Here is a 16563-nt window from a genome sequence, read left to right on the forward strand (position 1 = left end):
TGCCAAACCTTACGAATTATATATCAAAATGCGGAAAATTTGTTCCTGTGTTCAAATTTGGCAGTACAATTATTATTCCAAGCGTATGCTGTCGAACAAGCTCAGTTTCCCTCGATGCAGTAGTTTCCCGGCCGGTCACGCTTTTAAAAATTTATTGCATCAAACCCACGTAGGAAAGTGTGAAAAAGCCGTGCTTAAATCGCGACAAAATCTCTCCAGTTTTTTATCGATAGTAGGAAACATATTTTTCAACTTGTTTCTGGTGGTAAATTTAAGAAAGAAACACCATTTTGAGAAAGAGAAGCAATATTGCACCCAAAATAGCGTGTTTTTGGAGCAATTTTACCGGATGTCGGGGTCACGCAATACTCTGTATGATAAATGTCGCAATCAGGAAGCAAGACGTTCCATCTTTTTTCAAAAGATGATGTACTTTTGGTGTTCGAAACATGACTTTTATTCTTCACCATGAAGTGTTTCATTAAATAGCTCGCAAATATTCCATTAAAGATCCGTCAGAGATTAATTCTTCTCGAATATCAGACCATCACTGAACCGAAACCAACTTCGTATGTAGTTTTAGTTTTTGCGGTAAACAAACCTTAGAAACGAAATTTCTTTCGTCTAAATCTTGTAATTGCGTCGCTCTCGAGACTTTAAATTGAGCACAGACCTTTGTTATTTGGTAATCATGCCATAAATAGACGATAAAGGCGGTCTAAAAACGTAACAAAAGTTAGCCTTTGGTACTTTTGAACTTAAGTCCGCCGTTACATGAAGCCATACATAACGCCAATCGCTAAACAAAGTTTTAAACTAACTTTTTAAGCGCAGAAAATAAAGTTACCTCTCAACTGAACGTGTTACTTTAAAACTTGAAACTCGAAGATTCCCTCAGTCAGAAAATTATCGAGGCAAGAGAGCGGCTGCAGCGGGAAACAAGTAAGTCATTGAATATGGATCTACTGTGCATGAAGAGCCACAAGAAAAGGCGCCCTGATTGGTTGACTGATACAATAAAAAGCGTTTTTGATTGGACAATTTGTTAACGACGAGGAATAATGAGGCATGCCACTTTACTTACCAGAACATCTCGTGGTCAAAATAAGAGAACAAATACAGATTATAAAAAATGGCAGAGAGGACAATCAGATTTTTTATTGGGTCATTGAATTAGAATATTCCTTTTCCTAAAAGAATGAGAAAATAACTTTGGTGTTTCATTTGCTAAAATTTTCAATTATTGTCGACTTCATAGTGCTCTTTTGCAAAAGACGGCCGCCTTAGCTGAGCTAGGACATGCACAAAATTTTCGACCTCATTCCGGGAAGTTTTTTTTTACATCAGCCCTTCTTAAAACAATAAGAAAATATTTATGAATTTATTTTTATTTTTTCCTTATTTTTTGGTCATTTTTCCTTCATTATTATTATCATTGTTATCGTCGTCATCATCAATATTGTTATTAAGATAAATATTATCATTTCTAGAAAGTTCTGCTGGCACAAATGATAAATTCAAATAATTTCAAATCGTTATCGTGCTCTTCGCTTTTCCAAATATGGATTCCTGTACAAACAGAGCAATCAGCGAGATGAGGAAGAAAAACAAAGTCGACACTAGTTCCCAGGTCACCGGGACCACACCGATCGAGAAGCCAACATTCCTCGAAACTTTATCAAGATATGAGATATACTTTTCAAAATTAAACTTTGGGTTTTTTTTTCTGTGCTGAAGTTTGCCAAGGAATAGTGCTGATCCAGTAAGTACATTTTGAAGTCTGTCTATGTTGTCATAAGCTGAATTCACGATCACATGGCCCGTATCAGGCATGTGAATCCTAAGAGTAGGAGCCTGCGATTCACTGTATTTAGAAGGTAATCTACTGGTGCCATGCTCGTTTGTGATGCTCAGAAGCCGTTCGTCTTCTGAGTCAGAGTCAGAATCCCTACACTCGACCCACGCCTTCACAACTGCTACCAGATGCCTAAAAAGAAATATAAAAAATATGATTATGGCCGTAAAATTATCTTCTACGAATAATTTCATCTCAAATAATCAATAATTTCTTCCCCATGGATTTTCTCCATCTAGCAGATTGTTTTGTCAATCCTCGTCACTATTTGCTCGATAATATATTGAGGAGATAGAAACCGATCATTTCTTCGAGTTGAGCGACTCATCTTTGGTATACTAACCAATGATATTGCTTGGTGACCCATGACGCGGTGCTTAGTGGGTAGGCTGCGAGCACAAGAGGTAGTAGGGCGTGGACGATATACAAGAACAGCGTTCGGTTTCGGAACAGAAAGACGTATGCGTTGACAGCCAAAGAAACAAAAGTATACGCAATCAACATGCACAGTATTACCTGAAAAAAAAAAAGAAAGAAAAAAAAAAGATGGAGTCGTACTTCTATCAGAAAATTAGTAGTGTTTTCAATAAATTTAACAACAGAAGGGTGATGAATGGAGAAGGTAAAAGATTGCAGTAACCAGCACTAGATAATATGACAATGGATCAAAACTCTTGATTCGATAGAGTTTCCTTTGAGCGACACCAACTCAAGATAACTCAAGACAATGATCCTCCCTGCTCTGTTTCACAAAATTCTTTAGAATATACAGCTAATTAGATAACGGGAAGGCCGTTGTAAATTCGACTTTCTCGCACTCCCCATCGAGTGCTGCGGTCTTCTTTACTGGAGCTCAGTAACTGGTCTTTTCGAGCATTCGACTATCATAACTCTATGACGCATCCTTTGAGTTTTATGTCGTAAATTATTATTTATAAGCGCTTGAAAACAGTTTTGAAAATGTTTCAAGGTCGTATAAAATAGTGAGCCAGTTCAAAGATATTTAACGTGAAGTCTGCACACCTTTTTTGGTATGTCATTAATGCCTTAATTATCACTAATATTTTCTTGTTTTATTTACCCATCTAAGGGATCATGTTTCACGAGAAATTCCAGTAACTCGTGGGATATTTAACGGTATACCACTCGAAAGAGTAGTATAATTACTACAAACTCTGAAATATCGCTTAACTTACTTACCACACAAGCTGAAGATGATAACTTTACAAACTGCACTCTTTCGTTGTAACCCTCTATGGCCTGTCTCAGCGTCAGTCGCTTTTCCCTGAGTTTAAGTTGTATGCAAGAGAAGTCTGTCGAGATAAAAATATTGAAAAAGGTGTAAGCGTATTTGGTTTGAATATGGCCACTCAGATCTGCACTTGCTTTAAAGGAAATTTTCACGACAGAAAGACTGTCTCAAGTTTTCCTTCCAAGTTTTTAATTTCAGGAGTAAAGTAGAAGTAGTGTAACCAATAACGAATTAAAGCAAGCAATGGTTTGATAATTAGCGCAGGAGATCATTAAAACCATCATACATTTAAAAAAAAATGAATACCAACAGTCGAATTGACGAGAAAACGTGCAACCAATCACAGCTAAGCGCAAACGCTCGTGCCATGAACGCAAGATAGTGCAAGTTACAACAACTTGAGGCAATCCCTTAGAAACTGTTTTATAGCAGTTTTTGATTAAGAGTTGGTACACAGAAACCACTGGAATCACCTTCTTTTATCAGAATAAAACTCACCTGCTCCAGAAGGGAAATACAAAACAAAGTAAAGACATGCAAGTGACCTCGTTCGTGGGAAAAATAGACTACCAGCAGTCCCAGCGTGTTTTTCGGCAAAGTCCGTCGCGCGAGTAAAAAAACAATGCAGTGAAACTGCAAAATTCAGTTGATGTTAGTACGCCGCGCCTAGCTCTGGGACTGAGGCGCAGTAAACGCAGAGTTCCTACTTTTTGTGCTTTACCAAGTCGCAAATATTGTCAAACAAAGGATAATGCGTGTACGGAGCGAAGAGAAACAAAGACAGCACAATCCAAAACTACTTTTAGACTCAATTGCAAGTTTCTCCTAGAGCAAGAGAGTTGTAAAACTCAGCAGAAGTTGAAGCTTGTTCATAATGGACGTGTACTTCGGGGGGGAGGCAAAGGAAATCGTGCGCTCTACGCTTAACAGCCAGATATCCCATAACTTACCTTGATATTCAATCATTGAATACCCCACCATCAGCATAACACACATGGGGATGCTCCAAAAAAGAGCTAAGGCGTAGAACATGTGCACACCACTCAGGAACCTTAACATGTGGAATATGAAGGTGGTTTGAAGGTCAGATGACTTTCCAAAGGTCACGTGGGTTGCCTTGTCTCTCTGCATTATTCCAAACTGAACAGATCCACTAATTACAGCAAACACGCCCAGGACATAAGGAAGTTTCTAGACCGTGGAGATAAAATCATAAATCCATTGCTGAAAGTAAACATCTGAGGGTTGAAAATTCCTATGCGTCAGTCAATTTGTGGAGAAGATGATTCTCCTTGGAAAAGCAGAGTATTCTTAAAATCTAAGGTTTATTTGTTCGGTGAAAAGTAAAGTCTGAAATCGAACCGAGGGACTCATTTAGTTAGAGCCCATCCTGTAGACCTGAATGGGATGTCGATGTAAGTTACCCGCCAGCTTTTCGAATTTTCACCGGGCATACCTGATAGTCTGTCAATCATTTTACACTCCCGTGAGGGAAGTGACTGTGCAACTTTTAAGTCTCGAGTCCAGGCCTCTCGACCCGGAATCCAGCACACTAATACCCCGTTCACACCAGCAAAACATGTTTTGTTAAACTGGTTTTCATTGAATGAAAATTATAAACAGAGAACTGAAAAACTTGATTTTCCATTGGATTCAAGTACTTACTAACTTGCATTTCCAATGTGCTACATTCAAGTCAAAAATATTCGGTTAAATAGTTTCTATGAAGAAAAAAAAAAAATTAAACTGTGTTTAACAAAACAACTTTTAAACATGTTTAAGCTTTGGTGTGAATGGGGCATTAGTCAGGTCACCACAAGTCCAACAACGCCCCTTGTTCTCCCTCATCAGCGTTTAAATCTCCACTACGATTTCTTTCTTATCATGGTATTTTGTATAAGACTCTCTCCTCCCCCCCTCCCCCCGCTCCTCACGCCCTGCATTCCTAACTTTCGTTGTCAAATTTCCCCTCCTCAGATGCTACCACTGATGTTAAGTTCCTACCCTCGTGAACGCGCTGACGAGTGCCGTTCATCTAATCTATCCAAGCCACAAAATGTGAGACAGCTATCTCGGAGACTCACCTTTGTGATGACTTTCATGTCACGTAACGCCTTCCTGTAACGCTTATCCCTTTCCAGCTCCCCCAGTCCCTTCTCCAACCACGGAATCGTACGCCGAATAGTAAACCACGTACAAACACAACAAGTGATCAAGAGCAAACCGCGCACACCCATCCATGGGTAGCCATATTTAGCAAGTGACTCATAACCGTCATATGTGAAGTTCACTGCCATACTCAGTATCCATAGCAACAGCCCTGCACGACTGAGCTTCGTGTATGGGGAATTTAAATTCCCAATAAGCGCTGTTAAGATGTAAATGGAGCCAATCATATCACCGAATTTTGGTCGGCGATGTTTTCCTGCTTTGCCTCGTCCCACTTCCTCAAGAATCCATGCATTTGCATCGACTGGCTGCAAATCAGAGGGTTGGGGACGAACTCGAAAGGCAAAATATTTCCTAATGCCGTTCCCCATGGGGATAGAACGGAGAAGTCGTCAAAACCTACAAAAATATAAAGATATTGCGTGATAAAAGAAAACATTGATTATCACCCCATTGCACGTCCGCCCCCAATCACCTTTGCCGGCTCGCCTCCTAGAGTAAAACTTAAGTTCGCCTCCATCCTTGTGGTGTTATAAGTTTTTAAACAGTGTCAGTTGTATTTTCTATAGATTCATAAACAACATGGAAAGTAATTCGTGTCACCAGAAAAGAATTAACAGAGAACCAGAGGTTTGAAACCACTTATGTTCACTCTTGAAGCAAACCTTGTTTTTTTGGTTGCGTTGTGGAAGTAGCATGTTGGTTGTAAAACAATCATGGTTTTGACAGGAAATGGATACTTTTTGCGGTAGAAAAACGAGTTGAAAGATTTGGGGGGCGAACTAGTGAAGCTGGAGACGAACTTGTCTTAAGTTAAGAGGCGAACTTGCAAAGGTGAAAGGCAGCGAACTTGCAAATGGGCGAACTCGCCACAAACCTTGAAGTCCAAAGAGCGATTTTTAGACTGGAAATTCAAATATCAGTTTTAGCAACAACAAAATCACTAAAACAATTGGAATATAGAAATAAGTGCAGAGCAAAGCCCAAACATGCTTACTAATACGGATGGTTATTCGAGAGCGGCGTTCATCGATAGTTTTACCTCAAACTGCGGTACTTCTTTAAGGCGGCGCGTTTTTAAGGCGGCTTTCTTTATGAGGCAGGTTTTCTTTGATTGTTGACACTTTGGATCAAAAAGAAACTGCTATATGTTTACTTTGTCTGACCACAAGTTTGGCTTGTGTATCTTTTTATCTGCTGTGTATCTGTCTCTTTGTCTGACTGTCTGTCAGTCCACAGGCGGGTAATATAGTGTCATCAACTGAGTTGATAACGTAAATTGTCCACCGTAAAGATTTTAAAGGCTGACGTTTCAAGCTTTCGCCCTTCCTCAGAGCGATTGAACGAAGGGCTAACGCTCGAAACGTCGGCCTTTAAACTCTTTACGGTGGCAATTTACGTTATCAACTCAACTGATACACTAAATTACCCTGTTATACTCTCCCATCGACGCAGCACCACAGTTTCTCTAGAATCTTACCCCCTTTTTTCTTTTGTCTGTCAGTTCGTTCGGTTTTGTGGTCTTGTAACTGCGAAGACTCCAAGCGAAAATATTCTTATTTGAATTACTGTTTTCCGTAAACCTTACAAGGCAGAAAAATTTGCTTAGATTCGCATCGAAGTCCCTTGCACTTGTTGTTGATGTAAGAAGATACACGTAATCCAAATCTTTTGAGAGTAAAGGTCTTAGATAGTGCACAAGGAAAGGTTTTCAACACAACATTACGACAATCCTTGAGACACGCTCAGTAAGAAATTTCGCGTTTTATCTTTTGATAGATTCTCCTTATGTGCAAATGAAAGGCGCTGAACGCAAATGGAAACTTTCTTTCACATGTTGCGTTGTAAGCCATCACTTGGGCTGTAAAAATCAAAGCTAGTAAGGATTTATCCTCGGCTATATATCAATGATACTTAAATAAAGCTATTGATTGAGTTACAAAGTTTTGCGAATATGTTTGATCCTTTAGTAAAATAGGAAGGTTATTAAACATTGTATTGTTCAAAGTCAAACCTTCCTCGATGTTTTGCAACCGAACTTTACAAAAAAGAAATTTTGGAAGCTAACTCAAGTTTCGTTGCTCCATGTTTTTACTGACCTTACTGTAATCAAGGTAAAATTTAACTCCTGTTTACAAAATAAATCAACTTTACCTGTACTCAGCAGATACTTGGCGCTTGTTTCGTTTCACATCGGTTACACATATTGTTAATTCTGGTCATTGAGACAAGCAAGTCAGCTTAGGCCGCTTCTGTGTCGTAATAATAAACATTGTGATGATTTCAGAGAGAACTTGTCAGATTCCCTCACTCCTAGCGTACTTCAAACTCTGTTTATTCGCACGTATTAAAATATGTATAAACATGAGCAAATTAGCTGTTAAGTCTGCTCAAATAAACAAAGAAAAAATCGCGAAACAATGCCTAAGAACGCTATTTATTTACCAAACGCTCCCGACGCGTTCAATGCGGATCCTTTGTGAGGCTTAAGTAAACTTGTGGATTAGAAATCAGCAAAAAAATCTCTCGGTATGTGTTCAGAATATTAACAAGACATACAACTATGAAAAAACTTTCAGGATAATGATGCTACTCTGAAACGTGTTCATTGAAATTTCGGTTTAAAATATGTATCCCATTTTGTAGCAAAGAATTTTCACAGCTCTGGCGTAAACGAAAATAAATGCAACCGGAAAAAGAAGCCTCAACTATTAGATTAATTCTTACAAGGGTTCTACATTAATTAAAGAACATGTTTTAAACTAAACATAAATGAGGAAGTTGTTTAATAATTAACCAACAACGTAAAATACTTCAAAATAACCTGAAAGACATAATTATTTTTTAATTAGTTTTCAATGCCGACATTTCTTTGTTCCTGACTACATTGCAACTTCATTCAAACAAACCGTCATGCTAAGGACTCATCTAAAACCAAAATTAATGCTTTTATCAAAAGACTAATCGAGCTAGATTTCAAATTTTCGAAACGCTTCTTGTGATTTTGCAAAGATGAAAGGAAAACATTCTTTGTTTGTCATCTTTATATCAATATTGGTGACAGCCCCGTCGCCTAGTTACATCTTATCCTGAACCGACGTCATAGTTGTGCAGAGTTCCGACATGACGCATTACAGTTTACACTACCTCATTGCCAGGTCTCTCTCTCTCTCCGTTACCTCTGTTGTTGGATCAGTAACCTGGGATCGAGCCTTATTCTTTGACGATTTCACAAACGCCTCATTTTAGATCGCGTGACACTCCACGATGATCAACATCACCCCCTGACAGATCCAGAAATGCATTCTTTCCGTTTTAATTGTATGATGCTTTTAGTTTTTGCCCTATTTTGTGTCGTTCTGTTTTCAACAAGAGTTCAGGCAAAGATGGTTACGCCTAATTTCTAACGATGACGTTTGATCTCGGACGGCTCCACCTTATTTCGGAAGGCTCCATCCATTACTAAAGGTTTCGTCTGATTTTTTTACTGTTCCGTCTGTTTGTTTCGTTGGTTCCGTTAAGTGTCGGAAGATTCGATCTCAAATGGGATAATTTAGGTGGATGTTTCAGCGCATTTCGTGCTTCCTGTTGGACATGACCCACAAGCAAGATTACCGGTTTTACCCCTTACAATTGCACACCAATAACCGAGAAATCACCTTGTGCTTCTGTTAGGTTAGCCGATATGAGGCTGTACTCAAATATTCGCTAACGCACTTAAACCTTTTAGAAATCAAAGACGATTCCAAACAGAATCATATATCATTCATGTTGAAATGTTGTGAGAAATTTTCGACGACTTTTATTTAATTACTTCATCAGAATTATTAATATTAAGCTCAGTTGTCAAAGGGCGGCAATAAGTCCGTGTGAGCATAAATTTGTGATCTGTTAGACAAACAATTTTGAGTCGTCGCTCTCGCTCAGGAGAGCTGCAAATGAAATGTGCAATGACTTAAGCTAGTGTTCGTATCTCGTGATTGTTGCGGCAAGGGCGTTTCTTCGCCCGCGAAGGCCCGGGGCAAAGTGAGCCGCCGAGGGGTGTGCAACAGGTCTGGCACTAATAACGAGTGCCTGTTCATGTTCGCAGGCTAACTGCTGACCACCAATCAAAACACGTGTTCTGAAGAAGTAGTGTGTCCAGGTGGCCAAATGTCGAGAGCGAAAAAATCTAAATGAAAAGTGAAATTTTGCCTCCACTAAACAACCGAACGCACAAAACAACATTTGGAGGAATGGGCGCATCGGTCAGCCAGGCTCATGATACACCTTAGTAACTCACGTGAAAAAAACTCCACTTTTACAGTAACTCTAAGAACACGCCACGGCCGGACACGTAAACCCGAAAAAACCAACTATTGGAAAAATAGGGACCGTGTAACCCCAACCTATGCCATTGCGTCGCCTTCGGGGTTATAAGGCAAAACTAATAAATTAAAGCATACTAACATGAATATGAGCAAAAAACGAGATGTTACATAAAATAGCTAAGAACGATAGGGACCACTAGGATAGTAACGAGATTAAGGCTAATAGAGTGAGTGAAAACTAAACTAACCAAAGCAAGATGACGCGGCGAGGCTGACCGTAGAATGACACGCATAACTAACCGGTCGCTATTTCAAACCCCCCTAACCGCGGTCCCACGCGCGCTACTCTAGAACCCAGTTCACCGCTAGTTGCCGGCAAAATAATAATTTATGTCAATTCTAATTTACACAAAGTACATATTTTTCCTCCACTACACCACCGAACGCACAAAACAACACTTGGGGGCATGGGTGCGTCGGTCAGTCAGGCCCATGCTAGATAGTAAAAGAAAGGGCTTAAGCTCAGAGAGACAGAGATTTAAAGACTTCAAGCCCGCTAGATAGCGAGTCTTTAACATAATTCTGAACTTCTAAAAAGGCCGAGAAAGGCGAGGTCGAACATAACTAAGCTTCTTAATTGCAAAAGATTGCAAAAGTCAGTCTTTTCAGCAAGTTACTTGAGATGGTTCACCTCGAGGGGTTCTTTCCTATGAGAGGCTAGTTGGCTAACAAACGAAGAGCTCCCTCCTTCTCGGAGATAACGGTGGGGTTGTAGGGCAGGAGAAGCTACTCCTGCAACCTGATGCAGCCACTTAAGCGTAAAAAGCGCAGTTGATGGCGGACGCCGAGTTAAATGACTGTAGAAGAAACTGCAGGTAGAGGGCACAATCCATGGGACCGACAGGAAAAGTGGGAACGCCCAATACGCCCTTGGTGAACTCTGCCCATCTTTTGAACGCCCTCAAATAGTTTTCCGATGTACCGTACGCCCTCGGAGCAAGAACCGTAAGCTAGGGCGTTTGCTTCAGCTGGTTGACTTGACAGCCGTCGGAGCTTCCCGAAGACCAAAACCCAGAGGAGAAGATATCTAAGACGTCTGCAGCAAAAGATCTCCATCTGTTGAAAACCCTGGTGTAATTAATCGAGGTTCCGGACGCCCTGGAGGCTAGGGCAGTGAATTTCAATCTCTCCATCACCAAGGCAACTTCACGTGAGACTGGTAGACACGAGGACCAGAAATATGTATCAAAAATATCTAGGGAGAATACACCAGACAATATAAAAGAAAACGAGAAACAACAAAAAGGGCACATGCGACAACATATGATAATAAATATAAACAAGGACATACTAAAGCCGGATCATACCAGGCCTCCAAGTCCTTGTATATACATACCGAAAAATTATTAACGTGGACCCTTAATTGTAAGCTTATAAAGCTGCAAAACGGTAGACCCCTCAAGAGTGCATCTCAATGGGTTCTTGCCCGTACTGTAAAACAAAAATCAACGAGATAGAAATAAGAGAGGTGGTCGTCTGCAAACATTGCGCTATCAACATTGCTGATACTAGCGGTATGCAGGATGCGTGTCCTATGAACTTCACAATAGACCTCGCTCACCGTGGAGTCTTTGTGGCTCAGTGGTTAGAGCATCTGAGAGCGAAATCCGAAGGTCTGAGATTCGATTCCTCAGTGGGGACTTAGAATCTTTTCTTTGTCCCACGCTCGTGACAAGACGAAAAAAAATTTATTTCTCTATTTCTTTACCGAGCTCAAAACTTACCATCTCTCCTATTTCTATCTAAAAACATTACGCTATCAACATTGCTGACCCTAGCAGTATGCAGGACGCGTGTCGTATGAACTTCGTAATAGACCTCGCTCACCGCGAAGTCTCTGTGGCTCAGTGGTAGAGCATCGGTGCGCGGAATCCGAAGGTCTGAGGTTCTATTCCTCGTGGGGATTCAGAATTTTTTCTTTGTCCCACGCTCGTGACAAGACGAAAAACATCTTTCTTTAAAAATCAACAACTTTTAAATCTAGCTGAATACAACAAGCAGACCCAGTGAGGGTGCATCTCAAGGGCCTTTAGCCTGTACTGTAAAACAAAAATCAACAACTTTTAATTGTAACTGAATGCAACAAGCAGACCCACCGAGGGTGCATCTCAAGGGCCTCTAGCCCGTGTTTCCAAAGCATAGTAGTCATAAAAACGTGCAGGAGCACGAAATAATACTGATCAATACTGATGGCTCTAATGAGACAACATCGATGGATATCAAGAGCTATTTTCTGTAAAGCTGGAACGTCAGGACCAATGTTCACGATGCGGGCAACGTTCTGATTATCTGTGTACCAGGCAACAATCTGCGCCTCGAGGGAGTCTATTCAAAAGCTTGTAAAGACAGTGAAACGGCAAGAAGCTCACGAAATGCGGAACCATGAGAGCTCTCAAAATCTGACCAATTCTTGTGAAAGATTTTGTCCTCGAACTGAATAACTTCCGCAGGCTGAATTAGACGCATCTAAGTATACAATTTGCGTTGGTTTGCGCTTCACGGGCCACAAAGGCACACCGTTGATGGTAGCAAGATTGTCTTTCCAAAAGTTTAATTCATTTATGTATTCAGGCGTTAGAGAGACAAGAGAATTCCAATTTGTGACAGATTTAACAACAGCAAAGGTATTTCTGACCATGAGCCTAGTTAGGCTCCCGACGCTGTTCCAGAGCGAAATAATTTTACCACACACACTGGCGAGCTTCCGAACCTGAAAAAGGGAGTCCTTCGACTCCAAAAGAAATAATAGATCCTCTGTCAGAGATTGAATTCTGCTATCCGTCGCGGACATAAGGCATTCTGAGGTGTTAATAACAGTTCCGGGCCAGATGATATTTTGGGCTGGATCCCAAATGGATTTTTCTTCATTAGGAATAAAACCGGACTTCAACACATCGGCGTGAACCACCAAACTGGTGAATTTAGTCAACATAATTGGCAGCAGAACCCAAGCTGTCGTCAAGATAAAAGACTATGGATTTGCCCTCCGTTCTCCATTTCTTAACTACAGGCTTAAAAAGTTTAGTAAACTAGACCCTGTGAGCAGGGTAACTGGGATACCTGGATGGTACTGGACCTTTGGGATCAAGTGTAGTGATACTATGGGTGTCGGACCAGTAAACTGAAATAGTGAGCTCAAGTCTGAACAAGGGCATACACCTATTTCAAAACATAGGCATGCTATACATGCAAGAGTTTTTTTTCGTAGGGTGTGTGGATTACTTGAAACATTGTAAGTGGTCTTCATTCTCAAAAAAGGAAAAAAGAGTATTAACACGGAAAAGAACGAAAATGTCGAATTACCTCACACACAGGCATTTTGTAGTAGATTATGTGTGTTGTGCGAATAAATGTAACCAAAAATAAACTGCATTGGTGCCACGGATACCTATTAGAACAAAATGCAAACAGCAGACTGCCGACCGGATACAAAATATAGACTGCGGACTACAGAGTAGGTACAAAATGCAGACTGAGAATCTGAAGAGTTTTTACGTCTGGTATATAATAACATGTCATCTTACAGCTTACCGAGCGTCACGCAATCGCTTTTCCACAATCATCCTTCACGATTATTTGCACTATTGTGGAAAATTCCTGGCCCATTTCTTGATGAAAATCGATCGTAATAAAATTTCAAGCCTTCAATATAGTCTTCTTACTTTGTGCGCGAGTTGGTTGGTGTGATGTCTGTACAGATTTTATCAACGTAATAAAAGTTGATGACGTGGATAACAGTGATGGTAAAGCAAGCTTTAAACGGCAGAAATCGCCAGAAATTACGACGGATACACATGGTATGAGTAAATTTATTGATTTTGAGAGAAAAATGTTCATATTTCGAAATATTTATCGTTGTAAATCGACCATATTTCGTTCCCTATACTATTCCTTATAACGTGTTCAAATTTTCAACGTTTCCTCTCGTAACTTAACACCGAGTCACACAACGTGTGACGCGTTCATGAATTAATCTTGGCTTTTTCTCGAGGCGTGAGCTTGGGCTGTCTGTGACAAGACAATTGCGTAAACAATATTTAAAATAATAACATTATACACAAAAAACACAGGATTTTGGATCATGTATTTATTAAAAAAGAATATCCATACAACTACAATGAAAACAAACATAAGATTCACCTCTCTGATCGTGAAATTAATACCATTCGCACTGTTATCGTAGCTACGTTCCCTGGTATCAAGTGGATCCAACACGGCGTCTTTCTTCACAAGCAGTTTGCATCCATTAGAGTTTTGTTCTTCAGTCTCACGGTAGTAGTGTTGTTCAATAGACTCCATAGAGTATATGCAAATGAATAAAGGGGTAAGTTTCTAAAGAAACTGTGGTGCTGCGTCGGTGGGAGAGTATAGCAGGTAATTTAGTGTTAACAACTGGGTTGAAAACGTAAATTAGCCACCGTAAAGGGTAAAAAAGCTGACGTTTCGAGCGTTAGCCCTTCGTCAGAGCGATTAGAGGAATTGTAGGTTGTGTGTGGATTTAAATGTAGAAAGTGGAGCTACGCCATTGGTGGGAATGTGGTGACGAGAAAACAGGAATAAATTAGTTGAATGAAAAGCGCTCGTTGATTCCGTGGGGATTAAGGGTGCCGATTTGGAATATAAATTTTTGTTCTAGTGTTTTACGGCTTTCCGAACTGCCTAGATGTAAGGAAAGGCCGCAAACTGCCATATGCTGTTTAGAATGATAAGGAAGATTAAAGTGTAAGGTGTAAAGTGTAAACCCACAATTCCTCTAATCGCTCTGACGAAGGGCTAACGCTCGAAACGTCAGCTTTTTTACCCTTTACGATGGCTAATTTACGTTTTCAACCCAGTTGTTAACACTAAATTACCTGCTAGAGTATATGCAGTTTGGTTTCAGATTTCAGATTTTGCTTTTTAAGATAGGTGTACGTTTTTCAACTAAGACATTGGCATACTTGGCATACAAGGCATACAAGACATACAAGACATACAAGGCATACAAGGCATTCAAGGCTTTCATGGTTTTCAAGCGCTCGCGACTCTATCCGTTCCAAAATTACCGCTCAATAACATCTTTTAGTGTGGATTGGCCGCGAACAATACGACTTGTGTATGCGTCTGTAAGTATTTTGAGCGTTGGCGCCATAATGCTATAATGCTCCAGGTGATCGTAGTCCAAACACGTTGAAATACAAAACGACTGACAAAAGAGGTTTATAAGCAAAAATCTTGTGGTTCGTCATGTGACCCGGCCCTGTCTGTGCATGACAACGTCAATCATCATCAAGATAACACGCGTGATCAGCATGTGAACACCTCATTGGATCACAGTTGTGATTGTGTTAAGGGCCCAATGACCACTGGGTACTATTGCGCAATTTTTCCATTTTGTGGCGGAGGCAAAAAAAAAGACGACAAAAAACAAAGGCATTTTATGACTGGGCTACCACAGGTATCCCAGTAACAAATAGGGCGCGGAGCTAAGGCCGAAAAGCGAGACTTCAAATTGAAAATATCTGGTGAATTCGAATGAAAATGTCCGAGAAAACGAAAAATACTGCCTGTGGTGCGGAAAAACCTCAACATGATGGTTGCCAAATTTGAAATCAAAAGAAAACAAAATTTCCAGGGTTCAACACCCCCTTGCAACTGAAAACATCTTTGCATCTAAACTTGCACTTAAAGAGGTACTGATCAACGTGACGGAGATCCAAAATCAAGCGCTTTTTTTTTTTTCTTTCCTGAGTTCTGAATGGAAACGGATAATGGGTTCATCACCACTGGAGTCGCGTGTACTTCTAAAATACATTCCAGACTTAGAAGTTCATTAATGGCACTCTCAACAAAAGCGGATTCTTGAATTGCTGACTCATTGTTCTTTGCAAAAAAAGAAGTGGAGGAATTTGAAGCAGCGGTAATCTGTAGCCGAGCTAAATTGTGTCAGGAAAGAAGCGAGATTCGTCAAGATCTTTCCAAAACTGGAGTGATTTACGCCATCTACCTCAAACCGAAATAGGAACATGGCTCGATTTGAGCCCATAAGTCAACGTTAAATCCTCTGGAAAAGGGATCTCAGATTCCAACGGTGGCAAAGCTTCGAATTCTACGTCTTGCTTTTAGGCATCACTCCGCGCTAGTCACCGTGGCATTCGGGAGATCGTCTGCGAACGAATTATTAGGACAGGCAGCTCTCTAGTAGCCTGTTTTACCGCAAGAAAAATAGACACTGGGAGATTTATTCGCCGAAGGTTGTGGATTAAATCGAGTAAATGTATTCGGAGACTGAGCGACTGCAAGCTGCGAATTCCGTGCGATCGGCAGTGCTGATGCGCGACGTTGTTGGCCAAAACTATGCGTAGCGAAACGCTTCTAAGCCCTGGCCACCCGAATCTCCGCTCTGTATATGTTCTTCTCGTCTTCTTCGTCGTGCGCTAGGTCATGATGCTTATCCTCAAGACGGTTTTCCACCCAAACGGTGAGTTATGACAAGAGGATCATTTTTTGCCTATCTTTTAACAAAGACATACCTCTATCAAGCGCTTCCTTAGCCTTGGCCAAATCTTTGCGCTCTACTGCAGCAGGGGTATCTTCAACCGCTTCTAGTACAGCTTTGTTTGCTTTATACTAATCTTCGTTACTTTTCTTTTTAAAAGACGGCGATGCATCACGCTTTAATCTCTTAATTTCGGACATCTGCTCCGCAGCGTTAGAATCACTTGACCTTTTTAAGTCAGAAATAGACGCCGAGACTAGATTCTTCATTTGGGAAAGGAGTTGCGCGGATGGTAACGAGATTAAGGCTAAGGGAGTAAGTGAAAACTAAACTAAACTAAACAAAGCAAGGTGACGCGGCGAGGCCGACCATATAATTACAGGTATAACTAACCGGTCACTATTTCAAACCCTCCTTGCCGCGGTCCCACGCGCGCTAC

The 16563-nt window shown here is 40.6% G+C and overlaps 1 protein-coding gene and 1 pseudogene across 2 annotated transcripts; both read right to left on the reverse strand.

Annotated features, from left to right (window-relative positions):
- Window positions 1-1372: 1372 nt before the first annotated feature.
- LOC113686198 (uncharacterized) lies at window positions 1373-8001 on the reverse strand. 2 transcript variants are annotated; one of them, XM_089214336.1, is made up of 7 exons: window positions 7431-7601; window positions 6274-6399; window positions 5192-5675; window positions 4058-4298; window positions 3056-3168; window positions 2199-2371; window positions 1373-1987 (listed from the first exon to the last, which is right to left on the reverse strand). In XM_089214336.1, exons 3-7 carry the CDS (start codon window positions 5645-5647, stop codon window positions 1528-1530), a joined length of 1443 nt encoding a protein of 480 aa, XP_089070462.1. In that variant the 5' UTR covers window positions 5648-5675; window positions 6274-6399; window positions 7431-7601; the 3' UTR covers window positions 1373-1527. The 2 variants fall into 2 exon arrangements, with proteins under 2 accessions (XP_089070462.1, XP_089070461.1); XM_089214335.1 differs by lacking the exon at window positions 6274-6399 and having other exon boundaries at window positions 7431-8001.
- A 7753-nt stretch (window positions 8002-15754) lies between these two features.
- Window positions 15755-16399, reverse strand: LOC149041065 (uncharacterized; annotated as a pseudogene).
- Window positions 16400-16563: the final 164 nt, after the last annotated feature.

The sequence above is a fragment of the Pocillopora damicornis genome, chromosome 8 (assembly GCF_964200805.1).
Source record: "Pocillopora damicornis chromosome 8, jaPocDami1.2, whole genome shotgun sequence".
Taxonomy (NCBI): domain Eukaryota; kingdom Metazoa; phylum Cnidaria; class Anthozoa; order Scleractinia; family Pocilloporidae; genus Pocillopora; species Pocillopora damicornis.